Source organism: Bos javanicus, chromosome 16 (assembly GCF_032452875.1).
Source record: "Bos javanicus breed banteng chromosome 16, ARS-OSU_banteng_1.0, whole genome shotgun sequence".
Lineage (NCBI taxonomy): Eukaryota > Metazoa > Chordata > Mammalia > Artiodactyla > Bovidae > Bos > Bos javanicus.
The window spans coordinates 2,611,023-2,632,876 of NC_083883.1; the positions used below are offsets into that span (position 1 = coordinate 2,611,023).

General features: G+C 52.2%; 2 protein-coding genes across 3 annotated transcripts; both read right to left on the reverse strand.

Annotated features, from left to right (window-relative positions):
- Positions 1 to 1,017: 1,017 nt before the first annotated feature.
- Positions 1,018 to 7,869, reverse strand: KISS1 (KiSS-1 metastasis suppressor). 2 transcript variants are annotated; one of them, XM_061381919.1, is made up of 3 exons: positions 6,688 to 7,869; positions 3,665 to 3,799; positions 1,018 to 1,450 (listed from the first exon to the last, which is right to left on the reverse strand). In XM_061381919.1, exons 1-3 carry the CDS (start codon positions 6,800 to 6,802, stop codon positions 1,146 to 1,148), a joined length of 555 nt encoding a protein of 184 aa, XP_061237903.1. In that variant the 5' UTR covers positions 6,803 to 7,869; the 3' UTR covers positions 1,018 to 1,145. The 2 variants fall into 2 exon arrangements, with proteins under 2 accessions (XP_061237903.1, XP_061237901.1); XM_061381917.1 differs by lacking the exon at positions 6,688 to 7,869 and having other exon boundaries at positions 3,665 to 4,682.
- A 100-nt stretch (positions 7,870 to 7,969) lies between these two features.
- Positions 7,970 to 21,503, reverse strand: GOLT1A (golgi transport 1A). Its single transcript, XM_061381920.1, has 5 exons — positions 21,369 to 21,503; positions 11,367 to 11,458; positions 10,077 to 10,255; positions 8,821 to 8,884; positions 7,970 to 8,265 (listed from the first exon to the last, which is right to left on the reverse strand). The coding sequence occupies exons 1-5, from the start codon at positions 21,391 to 21,393 to the stop codon at positions 8,227 to 8,229; spliced, it is 399 nt and encodes a 132-aa protein (XP_061237904.1). The 5' UTR covers positions 21,394 to 21,503; the 3' UTR covers positions 7,970 to 8,226.
- Positions 21,504 to 21,854: the final 351 nt, after the last annotated feature.

The window sequence follows — 21,854 nt, forward strand, 5'->3', positions numbered from 1 at the left end:
GAAGCCTCGATTTCCTGGAGTTTCCTAACTACTCTCTCCTTCCTACAGCAATTTAAACTCCCCAGCCATTGGGGACCCCCAGGAATGTCTGCACAAGACAGATTGACCCTTTCTGATGTCCACCACAGCTTACTCTAATGTCATGCCATGTCAGAGAAGTGTGACAGTGCGATGGGGAAGCCAGGCTCTGCAGTCAGGAGCCTGAAATGGCTTGCTACTCATTGGCTGTGTGCCTCGAGTGTTATTCTTCTTTTCAAACCTTAGGGTATTCACTGTGGAAAATGGGGTCAATACATGCTAAGCCCCCTGGGTGCCTCCAAGGATGTAGAGAAATGATGCACGTAAAATCCACCCAGGGTTTCCAGGGGGTGCGGTGGATCCACCCAGGGTTTCCAGGGGTTGCAGTGGTGGATGCATGGCCCAGTCCCTGCTGACACTCCTTGCAAATGGAGTGGGGCTTTAGGGTCTTGTGGCCAAGCACCCCAGTGGAGGTCTGACTGTGGAACTAGGGTGATATTTATACCTCAGTGAACGGGGCGGTGGTCAGTATAGTCTCTCAGATCAGGCTGTTCAACTGGCTGAAAACTTCCCTGGGAAAAGGGGCAGTGCTTAAGCCAGCTGCCTTCCCCCTCCTCAAAGTGTGGGCACGGGGCTCAGGGCCCTCTGTAAAATGCTTGCTACCCAGCTGCAGTGACATAAGTCTAGGAACTGAGATAACGTCTTCAGAAAATTTTATAGTAATTTGATGTTGCTGTAATACCACCCAAGCAGCATCCAACTGGGGTTTCTTTTTGGTTGTTTTTTAAAGTCTTAGATTCTGTGTGTGTGTGCGTGTGTATGTGTGTGTAATAGTACTGATCTGCCCCATTGGGGGAAAAACAAGCTGGTCCTTCACCACCTCTAGTTTGAAAAGCACTGACCTCGATAAGATGATAAAGCCACCTTAAAACCAGCTAAAGATGCAGTTGAGAGACAGGGTAACAATCTCACCCGCGCCACCTGCAAAAATGAGCCCCAGGTCACACGCAGGTGAGTCGGCAGCATTCCCTTTATTGCTTCGGGACACAAATTGCAGGTCGACAGCCCTGCCCTGCCCGCCCCACTCCGGCCGGGTGGGGCTGGAGGCGAAGGCCCTACCTCGGCGCTCAGCCCCGCGCGGCGCTGCGGCTCCCGGGCAGCGCCGCCTGCCGCCTGCCGTAGCGCAGGCCGAAGGAGTTCCAGTTGTAGGCGGACACGTCCTTCTCCCGCTGCACCAGCACCGCGCCCCTCGGGGACGGGATCAGGCGGCTGCGCGGGGCGCACGGGCCCAGCCGCTGGGGGCCCGCGGAGCTCTCAGGGGGGCACAGCGCGGCCCCCCGAGGCCGAGGCCCGGCCACCTCGGGCTTCCCCGCCGTGCACTGCGGGCTCTGCTCCCAGGGCGCCCGGAGCGTCGCGGGTCCAAGCTGCGAGCCTAGGACAGAGCCACAGGGAGATGCTGAGTGAGGCGGGGTCCCGGAGAAAGGCTTTGGACCACCTCCTCACATCCCCATCTTCGGCTTCCCTTTTGTCGCTTGACCCCTAGGAAGCTCAGCGCTCCACGCTGGGCACCAGCAGCATCTTAGCTTGGGTGGCTAGTCCATTTGCTCCTCTCTCCTTCAACATAGCTATGATTTCAGATATTTCACAGGATTTTCTTGAGTGTCTTTTACATTGAATTCTTCTTCTTCTTCTTTTTTTTTTTTAAGGAAGCAAGCAGGATAGAGCTTGGAAATAATCAGCTTCACTTCTCTTCGCGGCTGGCTGGCCCTGTACCCCTGCTTTTCATCAGGCTCCTACTAGACCGAGCTCCTCGGGGTGGCTGGGGCCATGTCCACTCATCTGAGTCTTTCAGAGTGCCTTGCTCATAGCAGGGCCTCAAAAAGCCTTGTTAAATATATAAAAACTAATGAAAGGCTTGCAGTCATACAAATGAAGAAAGCGAAGCAAAGACCACTGTGCTCCCACACCCTCAGCAAATGTGACCCCTAATAAGCTATATCAGGGCTTCAGCAAAGAAGGGGAACTGGGTCACCTCAACCAGCTCGCCTCCCCTACTCCACGTGTAATCTCTCCCCTTCACACTGAGGGCTAATGAGGCTAACTTGGAAGGCACTTCACATGCAAGGCTCATTAAGTTCATTAAATTGTTAGCAGTAAGATAGTGCAGCTAGCTCTCAGGAGACAATGGCCCCAGCCAGTTGTGGCCAGGGATAGGTGGAAATGCGGTCTGGGGTGTGAGTGGGTGTGTGTTGGGTGGAGGAGGATAGTTGACTCTGAGCCCTGCTCTTCAGTGCCCCTGCACTCTCTGGAGGAGAGGAGCGTGGGTGAGTCTGGCCCAGGGTGAGTGATACTCTTCCAAGGAGGGCCCTGGGCCTGGCTGAGATGGGAGGGACGAGGACCTCTTGTCCAGTTACAGCCATCATCCCAGCAGGTGGGTCACTACTTAGGCATCACTGTTTTTAGCATCACCTAAAAGGTTTTGCCAAAAAGAGCCAAGAGCTCAGTGTCCCCAGGGCGGTGATGACATTATTCTCCGGGGGATCCTCCCTTACCCAGAAAGAGCACCCGGTCCCAGGAGAGATGTTCTTGGCAAGGGACGCCCGCGTCCATGATCTCTTTGCATTGGAACATCTTTTTTTTTAATTTATTTATTTTAGTTTTGGCAGCACAGGGTCTTCTGCACATGGGCTTTCTCTAGTTACAGTGAGCAGGGGCTACTCTCTAGTCGTGGTAGGTGGGCTACTCTTGGCAGTGGCTTCTCTTGTGGAGTCCCAAGTGTGCACACATCTCAAGTGTGCGGGCTTCGGTAGCTGTGGTTCTTGGGCACTAAAGCACAGGCTCAGTAGTTGTGCTGCTTGGGCTTGGTTGCTCCTTCCCAAACCAGGAATCAAACCCATGTCTCCTGCATTGGCAGGCAGATTCTTGACCACTGAGCCACCAGGGAAGCCCCCTTTGGGATATCTATGGGCACAAGGACATCTTGTGTAGAAAGAATGGTGCACGTTCCATCGCTGGAGAGGAACACAGGTCCCAAGAGGCCAGGCTGACCACCAAGCAGCGTTAAACCTTGATTCCTGACTTGGGGGTGACCACTAGCTCATGCCCTGTAGAGGGCCCTCTTGGGGGGAGCTCAGCACCTGCTGGGTTTCTGCAGCCTTGGATTGAGTGACTTTGGAAGGTTTCTTTACCTCTTTGGGCCTCAGTTTCTCCAGCTCTTCAATCCCACAATGAACTCATAAGATTGAGAGGTATTAAGGATCTATCCTTTTGTGTAGGTTTTTTTTTTTTTTCCAGATTCCCCATAAAGGAACTGAGGTCACTGATAAGATAGACTTGCATAGTAAATGCCTGCCCAGCAGATCTGCACAGAGGAGCGGTTGGCATCGAGCAGAGAAGCCCGTGAAGGAGCTCGGGGGTTACCAAGCACCTGCACTTGGGTGAGCCTCCTGACGTCTGTAACGGCAGAAATCCGTCTCTTGCTCGCAAGGCTAGTGGAGCCCCGTGTGTGTTGCATGTGTCACCTTAGGTTTCCACTGTGCAGCTTTACATTCATAGCAGCAGATTAGCCATCTCTGAAAAATGTGGCAACTCTCATTTTGCATCAATTCACTGCTCCCTCCCAACCTTCTTCCCAGACAACTCATACCTGTGGTTCTAGGATTCTCCATGGGCGCCACCTTTTCCAATGTCTCCCTGAAGGCGGTGGCACAAAGGAGAAGCATCAGCTGCCAGGAAAGCAGCACGTTCATCCTGGTGAGAAGATGCAGGTCTTGGAAGTGCCCTGAGTCCAAGACAGAGAGAGGGAGGAGGAACGGGGTTAGGCTCGCTGCCTGGGCTAGGCCCTGGGGCAGAGCCCCGCGTGCAGCAGGCACCTGGAAGGGAGGAGACAACCCTGCCCATGGAGGGACAAGCCTGAACCAACACAGCATGGAAATAGGACTGAGAGCCCTCGCGCCATATAGTTCAAGCTAAACTCATGATAAGGTGAAGATCATCAGGGAGGGCCTCCTGCCAGGCAAGGCCAGTAAAGTTAGGAAGGAAAGAAGGGAGGGAGGAGCCATACTTGTGGAAGGGGCAGGACTGCTCAGGTTGGAAAATGGCCAGGGTTCTGAACTTTGGGTTTGCTTGAGAGGAATGTTGGAAAAACGAGGAGTGAGATGCAGTGTAACGATGAGCAGGGAGGGGTTAAGTGAGGTGGGCAAAGAGCTGCACTGAGTGGAGGATGCTGAGGCCCCGGCCATTTCCCTGGAGCCTGGGAGCAGGGGCCTCTTGCCTGCACGCTAGGCTTTGCCGGAATCACAGCTCTCCGTGCTCCACTCTCCCAGCTGGAGCGTGCCTTTCTAAATCTGGCCCAGCCCCTCTTGCTGTAACAGGAACTTCTTTTTTTTCCTTTTTCAAGAAAAAAGGAAGAAGTAATCATCTTGCTTGCTCTCATAACCCTTCATAGCCTTGAAAACCATCATTAAATTGTCTTATTGCCTATAATTCAGGAAAGAGAAAAAGGCTTTCCCTGATGGATCAGGTCGATTGTCTCCACATTCTGTTCTCTGCGGGCCCTGAGAGGGTATGGATTTAATTGACTGTGTGATCTTGGCAGTTGAGGGGGGAGCTGTAGACTCTGACCCCCTTTTCACCCTCTTCCCTTCTCATCCTCCACTGCCCCCCCCCCCCCCCGGCTCTTCCAGCTCTCAAGGCTGATTTCTCTTTGGAAAAGTCATCACAGGCACTTTGAGACTGTCCAGCAAACACAACAGATGGGTGGAGAACAGGCAGCACTGCAGGCTGAGCGGAACGGGTGTGGGTGCCGGATCTAAGGCCGGACCTCCCTGTGCGGTCCGGGGGAAGTGGGTGGGGGAGCTGTTTGTACCCATCGGCTGCCAGTGGCAGCTCAGCCCATCCATCCCTCTGTTCTTGCTCCTGCGCCCCAGTCCCCTCCTGCTCCCTCCGAGATGCAAGTATGGGGTAGGATAAGAATGGTATCAGAAGGACTCAAATGTGGCTGCAGCTCCTCCCTCCCTCCTGTGAGATTAGAACAGGTCCACCCCCAATCTCTGGATCTTATTGTTACCTGTGAAAAATAAGAGCATTGGATCAGACTGGCCACTAACTGTCCCCTCAGATGGTCACTTTCCTTGTAGACTTTGACTCTGTGATACCCTGAAACCCAGATCATGGCTTTCTGCACCAGCCTTAAGGCCTGGGGCAGGCTGTGGAGTGGAGACAGGTTCAATCCACTAGAGAGAAGAGTGTAAAACTGTTTCTGTTGTGGCTTTAGGCCATGGATGCACAGGGTCCAGGTCAGTTCAGAAATCATTCCTGGTAACAACAACAGGTATTGCACACCTTCCCCGGGCCTTCCCCTGAGATCTAGCACAAGAAATTGAGTCATAAGCAGACCGTCTCAAGGTAACATGGCCAGTGATTGACCGGAGGCTTGTGAGCACGTGGGTGGGGTCGGGGAGACCCTGAGCCCCTTTTCACCCCCTTGCCTTCTTATCCTCCACTGCCCTCCTCCGGCTCTTCCAGCTCCCAAGTCTGACATCTCTTTGGAAAAGTCATCAGGCACTTTGAGATTGTCCATCAAACAATGGAAGACAGACTGGTGGGGAGCAGGCAGCACTGCAGGCCGCCCGGGGTGCTTTAGAGCCCACCGGAGCCTGACCTGGAGGGTCCAGGCAGGTTTTCTGCAGGGGTGGCGCCTGAGCTGAGTTTCTGAGCACAAGTCAGCCAGGTGAATAAAGATTCATCGACGGCAGTCCCAGCAAGGAAGCCGACGCCAGGAGTAGAGGGAAGTGCCGCCCTCCAGCCTGCCGGGGGGGTGGGTGTTGGCTGGGGAGAGAGTGAGCGATGAGGCTGGGAAAGGGGCCACCAGAGGCTTCATCTCGGAGCGGTGTGAGTCAGACTGGAGTGTGTGTAGATGAGCTTTCGGATGGAGAATTCAGGCTGCTCTTCAGAAGCAGGGTGGTACATGAGGGAGGGGGCAGTGGCCAAGCTGTGTGGTTAGGAGGTGGTGTTCCTCCTTCACGCTCCTCTCACTTGTATTGCGTCCTCCCCATCCCAGCAGAGGTAGTGCTTGCCATGGGCGCCGTGTGAGAACTTTGGTTTTTCCCTCCTACCTGTCCTGCGCACAGGGGCTTTTAACATGTGGTGGAACTGAACTGTTTGGAAAAGAACCATCAGCTTCCAAGGGCCACAGTGGCGATTTTGTGGTCCCGCTGTCCCAGGGGTTTTGAACCTAGAGAGTAACGGAAACTCCAGGCTTGCTTGGAAAGCTTTTGGGGTGGGGTGGCTCCCTTCTGGGGTGACCCCATCTCCTAGTGCCAGGGCTGGCAGGGCACTCACGAGCTCTTTGTTTATGTCTGTGTTTGCCATCTGCGCAACGGGGAACTGCCCAGAGGAGCCCCCCGTGTTCCCCAGGCCCCTCCAGATGCCTCTGGGACCCCTTATCCCAGCCACGGGGAGCTCATTCACTGCAGTCACTCCCCAGAAAGTAACCCCCAAGGTCCTGGTTTCAAAAAGTGCAAGTCAGTGTATTTACCCCGACATCCCAGTCATCAGGGAAGATCAGCACCCCTTTGGCCTGCCTGGACACATGCCTGCTCCCACCTCGTGAGCCTCCCTGGGTCCGGCCAGACCCCTCCCCTGGTGTGGAGGCTGCAGGCCACCTACCTTGCCTTGGCTGTGTCCTGAGGGGTCTCCAAAGGATGCCACCGCTTGGGCGGGGTGGCACCTGGAGGCAGGCGAGCTGGGCTCCTGGGCTCACTCTCACCGATGCCCTGATCATGTCCCTTATAAAGCCCGGGGTGACGTCTGCAGGCACAGACCCACCTCTGCCCGCCCCCAGCCCCTCGGAGAGTGCAGCCCTCCTGCTCCCTGCTGCTGGCTCCTGCCTCCTGGTGCCCGTGGCTAAAATCAGCCTTTTGCTCCCTCTCCAGGAGTCTTCCAGGGCTGGCTTTCTGATTCCTAATAGTTCTTTGCAGCCTCCTCACCCCAGGCCCACTCACAGATCCACTCTGCCCCCAAACAACGTGGAAAGGGACTGTTTGAGGGATGGGGGAGGCTCGGCACGCTTGTCCCCCGTGACCCCCCAGCCCTGGCAGCTCAGCTGGGGTCTCTGACCAGACAGCGGCTTCTGGGTTGGGGGCTGGGGTCTAGGGCTTGGTAGGGGGATTGTCTCTTTTTTCTTCTCTGCTCCCTTCTTTCCCCAAGCAATTCCTGAGCTCAGCTCAGGGTTTGGAGAGGAACGTGCGGTGGTCAGATGGGCAAGACAGGCATGAGAGCAGCCAGCTAGGAAGGCAGCGCAAAAAGGCAGAAGGCGGGTGTCCCTGGGAGTGCTGAGGGAACGGAGGAGAGCTCTCCAGGTGAGGGTGTGTGACCTGCGGCTCCTGCAGCACCTCGGCCACATCCTGTGGAGCCACAGCCTCGCCATTCTGAAATCGCCGTGAACCTCTCTTCAAAGTGGGGAGGTCTGCTTTCCTTGCATCTTCAGTACCCGCTCCCTGGTTCTGCACAGACGCAGGGGCCCTCACAGAAACGTATTAAATGTGCTCATTGCAGGGGATTCCTGACTCTTTCCTGGGCCTGCGAGAGTGCGCTTTACCCTTAGATGAGGGGCTTCCCAAGACAGACTGGGGCTCTTAGAAGGTAGGGGCACAGCCCTCTACCCCAGCACAGAAGCTGCCTGGAGAGTGTGCTGTGCAGACATCCACCTAATCAGTAGCTGGGAAGCACTTCCCACCATCCTGGGGATTAATACTCATCCCTTGTTTAACAGCTGCCGCTAACAGGGGCTTGCAAACATCTTATCTCCCTCATTAGGGCTGGTAAACACCAGGGTTTAATGATGGGCCGTGAGGGCTGGCCTGCCCCTCCTTGGGCAGAATGATGACTTGCACCCACCCTGGGTCAGAGAGTGGGCTTAGTAGGCTAGAGACACTGAGTCTCGGGCACGTTCACAGCTTGGGGGTTTAATCTCTGCTTTTCCTCCCGTGGGCCCTGGGTCTCTGTTCCCAGCAGTCCTGACGGCTTCCTGCATTGGCTTGGGGATCGAGGTCAGTCCCTCGGCTCCGTCCGTCCTTCTGGACCTGGAGAGGTCCGGATGCGTCAGGGGAATGAGTCAGTGCGTGGTGGGCGCCTGCGAGATGTCTCCCATTTCCTTTCCAGCCCCCTCGCCCAGTGATCCAAGTTCAAGGAGTGCATCTCTGCTGTTCAGACCATTGAACTGGTGCCTTGAAGCCTCTGGAACAGCTGTGGGAGGCAAGAATCATTACTCCAGACAAAGAGCGGGGAGCAGACTCAATATCCAGGTCATTATGAAGCCAGCCTTGAGAGCTGGAGTGCCAGGTGCAGGTATGGAGGGGGCTGCGGGGTGTGCCGGGGGCGGGCGTGTCGAGGGGCGGCCGAGGGCCTCCCTGGGCTTCTAGAGGGCTGTGTTCTCTTCACTCCAGGTGCTTCAGAGAGGGGAGGGGCGGGGCCGGGGACCACCCCCTGCCCCAAGAAAAGGATAGAGGCCCAGTTCTCCAGGAATCTGGCACTTTCTGCTGGGTCACTGAGACCCCTTAAGGCTCCGTTTCTTTGGCTCTAACAGGGAGCTGTTGACCGACACCATTCCCAACACCCACACCTTTGGCACAACTGCTCACAGAACCCTCATCCGCTCTTGTCGGAGAAAAGGGGCTGAGACGGGCCAGCTGGGGAGGGGTTTTGAGGGGAGATGGGAAAGGATCCTCTGCAGCTTCACCAAGTCCGTGTGCTTCCCCCTCCCCAAGGACCACCACCAAGCCATTCACATGATTCACTTACCGAACTCAGGAAGGGGATGTTGGAGGCGCTGCCCAGGAAGCCAAAGGCAACAGGGAAAAAGCCCCTAGGAACAGAGAGGCGGAGGGGGGATCAGGGATGAGCCGGAGGGGAGGCTGAGGTCCTGCTACAGGCTCCAGCTTTGGCTCCTGGGAGAGCAGGCCCTTGGACCCTGGGTAGGCATGGCTCTGCACCCCTGCTTTTCAAGAGGCAGTATGGTGGGGTAGTTATGAATGAAGGCCTTGGGGTCAGACTCCTGGGGTCCCATCTGGACTCCACCTCTCACTGGCCCTTGGGCAAATTCCTTAACACCTCTGAATCTGTTTTCAGTTGTAAAATGGGGTTAATAGTAATAGCATCCACATCTCCACAAAGAACTGCTTGGGAAATGTTTATTTTTGTTAGTCGTCTCTCCCTAGACTGGCTGTGAACCAGCAGCCACAGGTTTCCAAGCCCTGGGCACGGATCACCGTTGGGGGCTGTGCTCAGACTGTTCTCCCCACACCCCTCCCCTGGCAAGAATGGTGACCCTCCAAAGGGCTTGGGGGCACAGAGGCTGGTGTGGGGAGGGAATAGAGATCTGAATTCTGGCTGAGCTACTTCCTTTCCTTGGACCTCGGTTCCCTGAGGTCCACTTGCAGTTCTGAGGTCTCTGGTAGCTGTGATTTTCTTCCCCCTTCAATGCTGCTGCAAGCTGTCTTTGTCAAGGTTTACTTTTGGCTAGAACTACTGAGTCTGCAGAGGCCCCACTCACACTTTTGATCCACACTTGGATCAAGTTCAGATCCTCTGCATGCTCCTTGTGAGAGTTCAGGCAGCGGCAGCCTCTCTGGGCCTTGGTTTCCTTATCTACAAGAGGACAGCCCTACGGTGGGTTGTGGAGATGACAGAATGAGGGGAAAATTGTGAGCCTGCTCCGTGCCTGTGAGGGGCTTCGCAGATGTGAGTTCACTGTCCCTGTTCCCTGTCTGACTGCTAGGCTTGCGGGCAGGTCGTGGGCCTCCTCCCAGGTGCTGGGCACAGTGATGGGCACACAGCAGGCACTCCATGTTTGCTGGTGGGTGTGCCTGTTCCTCCACCTCGCAGTGTCCACCAGGGGCCCACCCCCATTCCCAGCCCTTCTGAGTCTCCGCCTCTTTCGGGATAAAGTCCGGCTTCTGCACGCACTGCCAGTCACTCTGCCCACACCCGCTGGAGCCTGAGCTCAGCTGCTCAGAGGCCCTGGGGTGCCCATAGCGAGGCCCGGGACCTGTTCTCACCTGAAGAGGCTAAAGAAGCCATAGGTTTCCAGGCACATGCCCAAGAGAGGCCAGCGCAGCAGGACGATGACCACGCCCCCCAGGAAGAAGCTGGTGCCCTTGAATTTGTGCCTCTGGAAGAAGAAGGAGAACGTCCTCCTCAGGCCGATGATGAGAGAGAGGCCAGTCAGGAACAGCAGCTGTGAGGAGGGAGAGCAGTCAGGCAGGTGAGAGTGGGCACGCTGGCTCCGTGCCCCCGAGTCCGTGGCCAGGCACGGAGCCGCACCGGATGGGGGGCAGAGGGGTTGGGAGGGTGAGAGCAGGCACGCTGGCTGCGGGACCCCCGCCCCCCACAGAGTCCATGGCCAAGCCCAGAGCCGCACCAGATTGGGGGGCGGGACCTGCTCCTTCTTCAGACGCCGATGTATCAGTGAGGGCGAGCCAGCGGGAGCCCCGAGTTACTGGAGCTGGTGATGGGCAGAAGGACCCAGAGGCAGGGGACCCGAGGCCTTTGGAGGCCTCTCGCTTGTCACCCAGCTCAGCCTGGTTTCTTGGATCCCAAGCACTTCCTCACGTATGATATTTCTCGTCACACCTCCCAAGTAACGCGGAAAAGACTCCATTTCACAGAGGCTGAAGCCAGGCCTGAGTAGGTTGGGCAGCCACACCCGAGTCCCAGGTTGCTGGCGGAGCCCCGGCCCTCCACCCCGCGGCCTGTCGCCACCTCAGCCAGGCTCCTCCCGAGCCCTGCGAGCACCTCAGGCTCCTGTCAGACTGAGCTCTCAGCCCTCTTCCAGCATGTTCCGTGCTTTCCCGCCTTCTCCATACCTCTGCTCTAGCAGATCCACCCACCTGGAAGTGCTTTATCCTCCCCACACTCTTTCTTCTCTAAATTCTTTCTCGTCCTTCTCTCACTGTGCGTACTCTTTCCCACAAGCACCTCTTTCTATATTAGGTGTATTTATCTTACAGTGACTTTACCACTGCCCCTGCCTTCCTCCCCAGCCATGAGGTTGATGTCACATTCCCCTCCCTGGGTGGTGGGATTCTGAAGGGAGGGCCAGTGTCGGATTCATCTGAATTCCCGCCCCCCACCCCCAGCCCAGGGCCTCACCCGGAGCTTAGCATGAGAATCCAGGTCCTCAGGTCCTCTGTGCCCGGGAGGCCTTATTGTCCATCCCCAGCCACCAGCCCTTGCCTGCCCAACGCAGGTGGCACACGATGCCTGGCTGGACCCAATCTGAGTAAACTCGGGGCCGACCCTCCCGGCAGTGGAGACCTCATGCAGGTTTACAGGGCTGGAAGACTCACATTTCCGAAGGCCAGCAGCACCGAATCAAAGTACAGGAGCATTCCAAAGAGGATGAAGAAGATGCCGAAGCCGGTGGTGCCCACACCAATCTCTGCAATGGGCAAGGAAGCTGTGGTGGGATGGGTTTGGGGAGCAAGCTGGGATGCTGCAGCTGCCCCCGTCGTCCCTGGACAGGTGCCCTCCAGGGGTGGGAGGCAGGGTGGCTCTGCTGTCACCCGGAACCTTGGCTTCCATGCTCTCAGAGAAGGATGGGAAGGAAGGGGCAGGTGGGCACAAGCCTCCGTTTAGCGCCTGGAAAGTGCTGCTGGGCCCTGCCCACACCCTGCCCTCACCACAGGAAGCCGGTGCTGCCCTCGCTGCTTCTATTTGCAGTTCCCTCTTGTCTTCAAGATCGTCTGACTTCTTCTCTGCCAGATCATTATCAGGGTTGTGACTCCGGCTGAACACAACCCGTTGCCTGCTCTGTCCCTGTTTTCTTGTAGTTGGGAGCCACTTGATGCCAGCTCACACCCGGGTGAAAGAGTAGCACCAAAGACTCATCACCACAGCCCCAGAGGATCTCAGACCTGCTCAGCTGGCCTGCCCTATTGCTCAGGAGGCTTGTCCACAGCCCCAGAGGACCTCAGACCTACTCAGCTAGCCTGCCCTATTGCTCAGGAGGCTTGTCCTCCTGATGATTCTCACAGCCTCTCCTTTCTTTTCTAAACTGCTTTGGTCACCGACTTTCCAGTGATGACCCTTCACACTTGATAGGGAAACAGAAGTCATCGACCAGATCATCACCTGGAAGTCTGTACCGCAGCCAGCAAAGTGACTGCCCCGTACTATTTCCCACAGAAGTTACACCATTCTACGTTCCTAGTAGTGATGCGCAAGGGATTCCAACTTCTCCACATCCTCACCGACACTTGTTACTTTCTGGTTTTTGCTCTGTTTTGTTTCTGATAGCATCCATCCTAAAGGGTGTGAAGTGGTATCTCACTGAGGCTGTGGTTTGCATTTCCTTGATGATTACTAATGTTGAGAACCTTTCATGCACTTGTTGGTCATTTGTGTATCTGTTTTGGAGAAGTGTCTATTTAAGGCCTTTGCTCATTTTAAAAACAGGTTGTTTGGATTTTTTATTGTTCAGTTATAGGAGTACTTTGTATATTTTGGATAGTAACCCCTTATCGGATATATGATAAATATTTTTCCTATTCCTATATTTCCTATCCTATTCAAATATTTTCTCCTATTCTGTAGGTTGCCTTTTCACTCTCTCGTGTCTTTTGATGCACAGGAGTCTTAAATTTTTATATAGTCCAATGTTTTTATTTTCTCTGTAGTTGCCTGAGCTTTTGGTATCACACCCAAGAAATAATTGCCAAATCGAGCATTGTGAAGCCTTTCTCTTCTGTTTTCTTCTAAGAACTGTTTTAGATCTTACTTAGAGCTAAAATGAACTTTAATTTTTATATGTGGTGTAAGGTAAGGCTCCAGCTTCATTCTTTTGCCTGTGAATATCCAGTTTCCCCAACATCATTTGTTGAAAAGACTGTCCCTTCTCCACTGAGTGGTCTTGGTGCCCTTGTTGAAAACCATGTGCCCAGGTATGCCAGGGCTTGTTTCTGGGCTCTCTTTTACATTCCATCCTTCTCTCTGTTTGTCTTCTTGCCAGTCTCACTGCTTTGATTACTGTAGCTTTGTAATAAGTTTCGAAATCAAGAAGTTTGAAACCTCCAACTTCGTTCTTCTTTTTCAAGATTGCTTTGGCTATTCAAGATTCCTTGAGATTCATGTGTATTTAAGAATGAATTTTTCTATTTCTGCAAAAAATGTCATTGGGATTTTGATCGATTATTGCAATAAATCTGTAGACTGCTCTGGATAGTATTGACAGCTTAACAACAACATTGTCTGCCAATCCACAAATATGGGTCTTTCTACATATTCAGTTCAGTTCAGTTCAGTCGCTCAGTTGTGTCCGACTCTTTGCGACCCCATGAACTGCAGCACGCCAGTCCCCCTGTCCATCACCAACTCCCGGAGTTTACTCAGACTCACGTCCATCGAGTCAGTGATGCCATCCAGCCATCTTATCCTCTGTTGTCCTTCTCCCCCTGCCCCCGATCCCTCCCAGCATCAGAGTCTTTTCCACTGAGTCAACTCTTCGCATGAGGTGGCCAAAGTACTGGAGTTTCAGCTTTAGCATCATTCCTTCCAAAGAAATCCCAGGGCTGATCTCCTTCAGAATGGACTGGTTGGATCTCCTTGCAGTCCAAGGGACTCTCAAGAGTCTTCTCCAACACCACAGTTCAAAAGCATCAATTCTTTGCCGCTCAACCTTCTTCACAGTCCAACTCTCACATCCATACATGACCACAGGAAAAACCATAGCCTTGACTGGATGGACCTTTGTTGGCAAAGTAATGTCTCTGCTTTTGAATATGCTATCTAGGTTGGTCATAACTTTCCTTCCAAGGAGTAAGCGTCTTTTAATTTCATGGCTGCAGTCACCATCTGCAGTGATTTTGGAGCACCAAAAAATAAAGTCTGACACTGTTTCCACTGTTTCCCCATCTATTTTCCATGAAATGATGGGACTAGATGCCATGATCTTCATTTTCTGAATGTTGAGCTTTAAGCCAACTTTTTCACTCTCCTCTTTCATATTCATCAAGAGGCTTTTTAGTTCCTCTTCACTTTCTGCCATAAGGGTGGTGTCATCTGCATATCTGAGGTGATTGATATTTCTCCCAGCAATCTTGATTCCAGCTTGTGTTTCTTCCAGCCCAGAGTTTCTCATGATGTACTTTGCATATAAGTTAAATAAGCAGGGTGACAATATACAGCCTTGACGTACTCCTTTTCCTATTTGGAACCAGTCTGTTGTTTGATGTCCAGTTCTAACTGTTGCTTCCTGACCTGCATACACATTTGTCAAGAGGCAGGTCAGGTGGTCTGGTATTCCCATCTCTTTCAGAATTTTCCACAGTTTCCTGTGATCCACACAGTCAAAGGCTTTGGCATAGTCAATAAAGCAGAAATAGATGTTTTTCTGGAACTCTCTTGCTTTTTCCATGATCCAGCGGATGTTGGCAATTTGATCTCTGGTTCTTCTGCCTTTTCTAAAACCAGCTTGAACATCAGGAAGTTCACGGTTCACATATTGCTGAAGCCTGGCTTGGAGAATTTTGAACATTACTTTACTAGTGTGTGAGATGAGTGCAATTGTGCGGTAGTTTGAGCATTCTTTGGCATTGCCTTTCTTTGGGATTGGAATGAAAACTGACCTTTTCCAGTCCTGTGGCTACTGCTGAGTTTTCCAAATTTGCTGGAATATTCTACATATTAGCATCTTTTAAAATTTCTTTTAGCAACATTTTTTAGTTTTCAGGGTACAAGACTTTTGCCTCTTTAGTTAAGTTTATTCCTAAGGATTTTATTCTTTTTGATGCTATGGTAAAGGGAATCATGTTGCTTCCTTTTAAAAAAATTACTGATGAGGTACAACTTAAAGTTTACATTTTATTGTTTATATTGTTTTGCAACTCACTTTATTTACTTAATATAGCTAAAATGCCTTATTTTCTTTTTGTTGAATATGAAAATCATTTGTTACGATGAACAGAGAAAGAGCTAGAGTGTCTTTTTCAACTACAACATGTATAGCTTTATTAAAAATAGCTTAATTTTTAAAAAGAAAACACATAGGTAAATTTTAAAAATAAAATTTTTACTGGACTTGTTAACTAACATCTCAGAACTGATCCTCAGCATCTCTGTGAAATTGGTATTATTGCCATGTTTCTATGTGTGTGTGCTCAGTCAGTCAGTCATGTCCAACTCTTTGTGACCCCATGGACTGTAGCTCACCAGACTCCTCTGTACATGGGGTTTTCCAGGCAAGAACACCGTAGTGGGTTGCCATTTCTACTCCAGGGGATCTTCCCAACCCAGGGATTGAACCTGCTATGTCTCCATAGAGCGTTGTAAAAAGTTGCTAAAAGTTTGGTTGTTAAGAGCAGAACTAAGAAAACAAAATAAAAACAGAATTATGAGGACAAGGCTTACTGGCTTCATTATATTTACAACTGAAAGAGAATGAAACACAATTGTCTTTCAGGTAATTAATCTTTCCTAATCTGTGCCCGTGGCTCAGTGGGTAAAGAATCTGCTTGAAATGCAGGAGACACAGGTTCGATCTCTGGGTTGGGAAGATCCCCTGGAGAAGGAAGTAACAACCCACTCCAGTATTCTTGCCTGGAAATCCCATGGACAGAGGAGCCTGGCGGGCTACAGTCCATGGGGTCGCAAAAGAGTTGGACACGACTTAGTGACTAAACAAAAACAACAACTTGTTATCATACAGATCTTAGGAGGAAATTAACACCGGTTCCAGTGTAGAAATAAGGCTAAAGGCTTTCCTTAAAAGAATCATTAAAAATACAGAAATGAGATTTGTACTGAAACCTCATTCAACTCATATTCAAAAAAAAAAAAAAAAAAAGCCAGCCTAATTAGTTCTCCCTTTTGGCAGAGTTGGATTTGTTAGGAACCAGCACAGCATCATTTCTCTCAACATATTGCCCCACCACCAGAATCCATCTGCAACGAAGAGCAATTCCTCCTGTTTCTGACAAACCTCTGTAATCTATTCAAGCTTCCTATTTCTACCTTCTAGAATGCCTGCCCATATTAAATCTCTTAGAGCCCAAGACACTGGGCAAAATACAACCTCCTTGGTCGTTATGAAGTTTGTGTTCTTTCCATTGCATGATTTTTCTACCCTCAGGGACAATAAGGGCTTCCCCAGTGGCTCAGCAGTAAAGAATCAGCCTGCAATGCAGGAGACACAGGAGAGTGGGTTTGATCCCTGGATCAGAAAGATCCCCTGGAGGAGGGCATGGCAACCCACTCCAATATTCTTGCCAGGAAAACCCCATGGAGAGAGGGGCCTGGCAGGCTACAGTCCATGGGTTTGCAAAGAGTTGGACATGACTGAAGCAACTGAGCATGCATGCATGAAGAGACAATCAACTGAGGACCAAGAAGTATTTCTACCTTGTTGTGATTATTTTACATGGGCCAGGATATTGTGGAGGAAGACCACAATCTGAATGACAAAAATATCTTAAGTTTTTATGACCGCTATAAAAACCTCTTATTAGAGGTCAGGAGATTAACACTGATACATGACTACCATCCAGCACTCAGCCCCATTCATGTTTCATCAGTTGTCCCTGTAATACCATTCCCAGCAAAAAGGTCCAGTTCAGGGTCACACATGGCATGTGCTTGCCTTGTCTCTTCAGACTGTTATGTCTAGAACAGTTCTGCAGTCTCTCCTTGACAGGACCTTGACACTTGGAAGATCTGAGCTGGTCATCCAGTAGCACTCCCTCTATTTGGGTTTGTCTGATGTCTCCGCATGTCTGTATTTGGGTTATGCAGAAATATCAGCAAGAGGTGATGCCGTGTTCTCCTCCTGCCACTGTCGGTGACGCACGATTCCCGTTTGACCGCTACTGAGGGCGTTTCTTGAAGTCGGAGTCTGCAGGACCCTCCACATAAAGTGACTCTCCAGCTCCCACCACGACCCTGCCAGGCGCCCCCCTCCTCCTGGCCAGCTGAACCCCACCCAGCGTGAACCCTCCAACCCGGGGAGCGCTCTGACGCCCGCCCTGGGCACTGCCCCGCTTCTGCAGTACGGCTTTAGGACGGAATTGTTGAAGAAGGAGGGAAAGGGGAAGAGAAAGAGCCTGTTTCTCTTTACAGAATTAACAGCGCTGACGAATGGTAGTCATTGTTAACACTGGTGAGCTCATGGTGCCAGGCAGTCTAAGCCCTTCGTGCGTATTAACTCATCTCGTCTTCATAACTGCCTATGCGGTAGGTATGCGTGCCCCCCATTTCACAGACAGAACTGAAACGTGAATGGTGTTAACCTGGGCCCCGGGGTGCACAGCCAGCAGCAGCAGAACCAGGGTGTGAACCCAGCAGACCGACTCTAGAGAAGTGACTTGAACGCCCTGTCCAGCCCACTCTTGCCCCCACCCCCTCTGCAGGAACTGCTCTGGCCAGGGTCTCCAGGCATCCAAAGTGCAAAGGATAGGGGTCGGGCCTCCTCTGTCAGCAGCTGGCCACCCCCTTCTTGCAGCATCCTCTAGTGGGCTCCGAGACACCATATTCTCGATTTCTTCCTGCTATTCTGGCCGCTCCTCCCAGGCTTCTTTGCCAGCTCCCCTTTCTCTCTCTCCCTCCCGGGGTCTGAACTACTCAGGGCTTCAGCTCCAGCTCATTTCTCTTCTCAGTCTAGTTGCACATGGACTCCCACTTCTTTAAGTATCTCCTGTGTGCTGACAATGTCGATATTTCTCTCTCTAGCTCTTGGCTTCTTTGAGCTTCCAAACTCATATCCAGCTGCCTACTTGGCATATCTGCATGTTTTTCTCTCTTCAGGACATCTTGAACTCAACAGGTCCCAACTGAGCTATTGGTTTCCTTCCTTAAAGCTGCACTTGGCTCAGTTTTCCCCAAATGAATAAAATGTCATCACCATCCACCCCGCAGCTCAAGGCAGAAGCCCAGTGGCCTCACAGCTCCGCCACCCCCTCCCCATTCGATCCACAGGTGAGTGTTATCGCTCCTTCCTCCCAAGTGTATCTTGAAAGCTGTCCGTTCCTCTCCACGCTTACGACTTAATTCTAAACCACCATTTCCTCTTTCCTGCACTCTGCGACATTCCCCAGTTAGTCTCCTGCTGCGTTCCTGCCCCCGTGATCCCTTCTCCATACAGTCGTCAGGGGTCTTGGAAAACATGCAGTCTACTCGTATTAGTGCAGCGGGCAATCCGTCATGGCTTTCCGTGGGCTTAGAAGGAAAGAGTCCTCCCAGCTGTGCCTCGGCTCCCGGGCCCATCACAGGGCCTCGGCTTGCTTTTCCGACTGCATCTCCTGGAGCAGGGCAGGCGAGAGTATGATCCTCGCCCGCCACACTCCGAGCACATCCTTGTTTCCAGGACGGGCCTTCCTACCTCAGGGCCTCTGTACACAGGGCTGCTTCCCACTTGTTATCTGGCTGACACACACTCCGCCTTCGGGTCTCAACGTAAATGTCAGTTTCTCAGGGAAGTTTGGTCTTCTGTCCATTCCTGACTTAATTTGGTTGCCTCATTTTTCTCTCTCGCAGGACTGACTTAGCACATTCTTCTTAGAACTTAGCACATTCTTCTTAGAACTTTGCACATTTTGGTTTAATAAAATGTAGGCTTGTCCCTGGGCTCAGGCCTCAGCCCTCTTTATTTTTCCTCCAGGTCAGTGTTTCTCAACTTGGTGGGTTGGGGGAGGGCTGATAGATGGTGGTTGGCAATTCTGTTCGCAAGAAGGAAATGGCAACCCACTCCAGTGTTCTTGCCTGGAGAATCCCAGGGACGGGGGAGACTGGTGGGCTGCCATCTATGGGGTCACACAGAGTCCAACACGACTGAAGTGACTTAGCTGCAGTAGCAGCAGCAGACAGGCTGATGGTCACAGTCGGTGGTGAGAGTGTGCTACTGCCATCTAGTGGGGAGAGGCTAGGGATGCTGCTAAAATCCTATCATAGGAAGTTCATTTCAGTTCAGTTCAGTCCTCAGTCCGACTTCTTGCGACCCAATGAATCGAAGCACGCCAGGCCTCCCTGTCCATCACCAACTCCTGGAGTTCACTCAAACTCATGTCCATCGAGTCGGTGATGCCATCCAGCCATCTCATCCTCTGTCATCCCCTTCTCCTCCTGCCCCCGATCCCTCCCAGCATCAGAGTCTTTTCCAATAAGTCAACTCTTCGCATGAGGTGGCCAAAGTACTGGAGTTTCAGCTTTAGCATCATTCCTTCCAAAGAACACCCAGGACTGATCTCCTTTAGGACGGAGTGGTTGGATCTCCTTGCAGTCCAAGGGACTCTCAAGAGTCTTCTCCAACACCACAGTTCAAAAGCATCAATTCTTTGGCGCTCAGCCTTCTTCATAGTCCAGCTCTCACATCCATACATGACCACAGGAAAAACCATAGCCTTGACTAGACGGACCTTTGTTGGCAAAGTAATGTCTCTGCTTTTGAATATGCTATCTAGGTTGGTCATAACTTTCCTTCCAAGGAGTAAATGTCTTTCAATTTCGTGGCTGCAGTCACCATCTGCAATGATTTTGGACCCCCCTAAAACAAAGAACTGAAAGTCACGTCCGACTCTTTGTGACCCCACGGACTAATCCATGGAGTTCTCCAGGCCAGAATGCTGGAGTGGGTAGCCTTTCCCTTCTCCAGGGTATCTTCCTAACCCAGGAATTGAACCCAGGTCTCCCGCATTGCAGGCGGGTTCTTAACCAGCTGAACCACAAGGGGAGCCCACAAGGGAAGAATACTCAAGTGGGTAGCCTATCTCTTCTCCAGTGGAACTTCCCAACCCAGGAATCGAAATGGGGTCTCCTGCCTTGCAAAGAACTACCCTGCCCGCAAATGTCAGTAGTGGGGAGGCTGAGAAAGTGTGCGCCAGACAACCTCCTGGTTTAAATACTATCCGTATGCTGGCAATTCCCAGATTTCTCTCCCTTCCAGACTACCTACTTGACCACAAACTCAGCATGTTTAAAACCCAATTCCTGCTTTCCTTCTCAACCCTTCTAATTGCTCAGGCTGTAAATATTGGAGGCACTCCTGAGTTCTTTCTCTCACACCCCACATCCAATCCACAGCAAGCCCTTTGGGCAGTTTGCTCAGCGCACGCCTAGCACTATTTCCCACCACTTTGATGCTACCACCCTGGTCTCCCCACCATCTATCAGCTCGGAGCGTCTCCCCGTCACCGTCTCCTGCCTCTTACCCGGCCTCTCTGTTGCTGTCTACTCTCAGGCCAGTACTCAGAGGGATCTTTTAAAAACGTAAGCAGATCTACCACTCCTCTGCACAAACTCTTCTAACGGCTTCCTGTCTTCTGCAGATGAAGCTGGAATCCTCACGCAGCCTGACTGCTGGGTGGCCTCCTGACCAGCCTCCTGCCGCTCTCCCGTCCTCGCTGAGCTTCACCCACTCTAGCCGCCTTGTGTTCCTACCCAATGCCTCCGGGCTTTGGCCCTGGTGTTTCCCTCTCCCAAGAAGATCTCTCCCTCCATACAGCTACGTGGCTTTGCCCCCTCAATTCCCATGCACTTTCCCTGGGGAGTTTAGTGACCACTCCAAACAAAGCAGTAACCCCTCCTACTTGTCACTCGCACGCCTCTTTACCCTGTTTTATTTTTGTCCAGAGGGTGTATCACCACCTGACATACTACATACTGACCTCTTCATCGGCTAGTTACCTGTTTCCTCATCCTGGAGTATAAGCAGAGAATATATGTTTCATGCATTGGTGCATACGCTGTGCCCAACACAGTGCTTGGCACATAGAGGAGACAGTGAATGAATGGATACTGTCTCCAGTTCACAGATGAGACACTGGCTTTAAGTAACTCACCCAAGCGAAACTCACAGAGCCACAGTTCTCATCACTTTTCCCGACCCTGGGGACTACCTCCCTGCCCTCTCTCGGCAAGAAATGGGAAAGACACTTAGGAGTGAAGACAGGGTGATTTAGGGAGAGGATTTGAGTTTAGTTTCTGATAAGAAGGTGCCAGGGCTACAGGAGACTTTAAGAGTTTGTGGGGGAAAAAGTCTGAATAAGAGGCCTTCTAGGTTCACCCTTGCAGTACCCCCAGTTTCAGAATCCTGAATGGGGATGGGATCAAAGTGGTGAGCCTGCCAGTTCCTCTGGGCAGCAGCCTCTGGCCTCCTGGGAGCCCTGAGCAGCCCCCGCCCTGGACGGCAGGGATCCCAGCTGGCCTCAGCCCTGCGGCCTGGAGGAGGCCAACGTGGCAGCTCCCAGCCACTGGCTCCGGAGGTCACCTTGCAGGTTCCCCAGGGCCAGCCAGGCTGGGAGGGGCCGCACCTCCCCGCGCCCCAGCCCAGCCCCCTCAGAAGCATGGGCCCAGCCCCCAGCACTCACTCTGCCATTCGGTAATGGAGATCATGTCGAGGGCTGCCTGGGGGACGCTCCAGGAGGAAGCTGGCCAGGGGCAAGGAGCCCTGGGGACCGAACCTGGACATGCTCAAGGGAAGCTGACCCTTGGTAAGTTGTGAAATGAGCCTCTGGCAAATCATTAACACAGACACACACCTACATGCACACAGACACACACACTCACCCACATACATTCACATACAGGGCTGCTTAAAGTCACAGTTTCTCCCGGAGGGCACTGCTCCCTCCCTCTGGGAAGTCCACACCCATCTGACTCCTGTAATTCCTCCCAACCCATCCACTGAGGCTGAGTTCTGCAGTTTCCATCTCTCTGGCAAATCTTGGACTGTTTAGGGAAGAACTGTTTAGGGAAGTACCTGGCTTCCTTACATGGTTTGGTAGATGGTGTGGGAAGAGTTGGGATCTGTTTCTCTTTGGGAAAGTACTATTAATAAATTCATTTGTTGATTA

Coding starts and splice junctions, on each gene's coding strand:
- KISS1 (XM_061381917.1), bottom strand. CDS start 3,947: ATGCTGTGTTGGTTCAGGCTTGTCCCTCCATGGGCAGGGTTGTCTCCT. Junction 1,451..3,664: donor GGAGAATCCTAGAACCACAG/GTATGAGTTGTC, acceptor GCTCTGTCCTAG/GCTCGCAGCTTGGACCCGCG.
- GOLT1A (XM_061381920.1), bottom strand. CDS start 21,393: ATGATCTCCATTACCGAATGGCAGA. Junction 10,256..11,366: donor TGCTGCTGGCCTTCGGAAAT/GTGAGTCTTCCA, acceptor CCCTCCTCACAG/CTGCTGTTCCTGACTGGCCT. Junction 8,266..8,820: donor ACATCCCCTTCCTGAGTTCG/GTAAGTGAATCA, acceptor TGCCTCCCACAG/CTGTTCCAGAGGCTTCAAGG.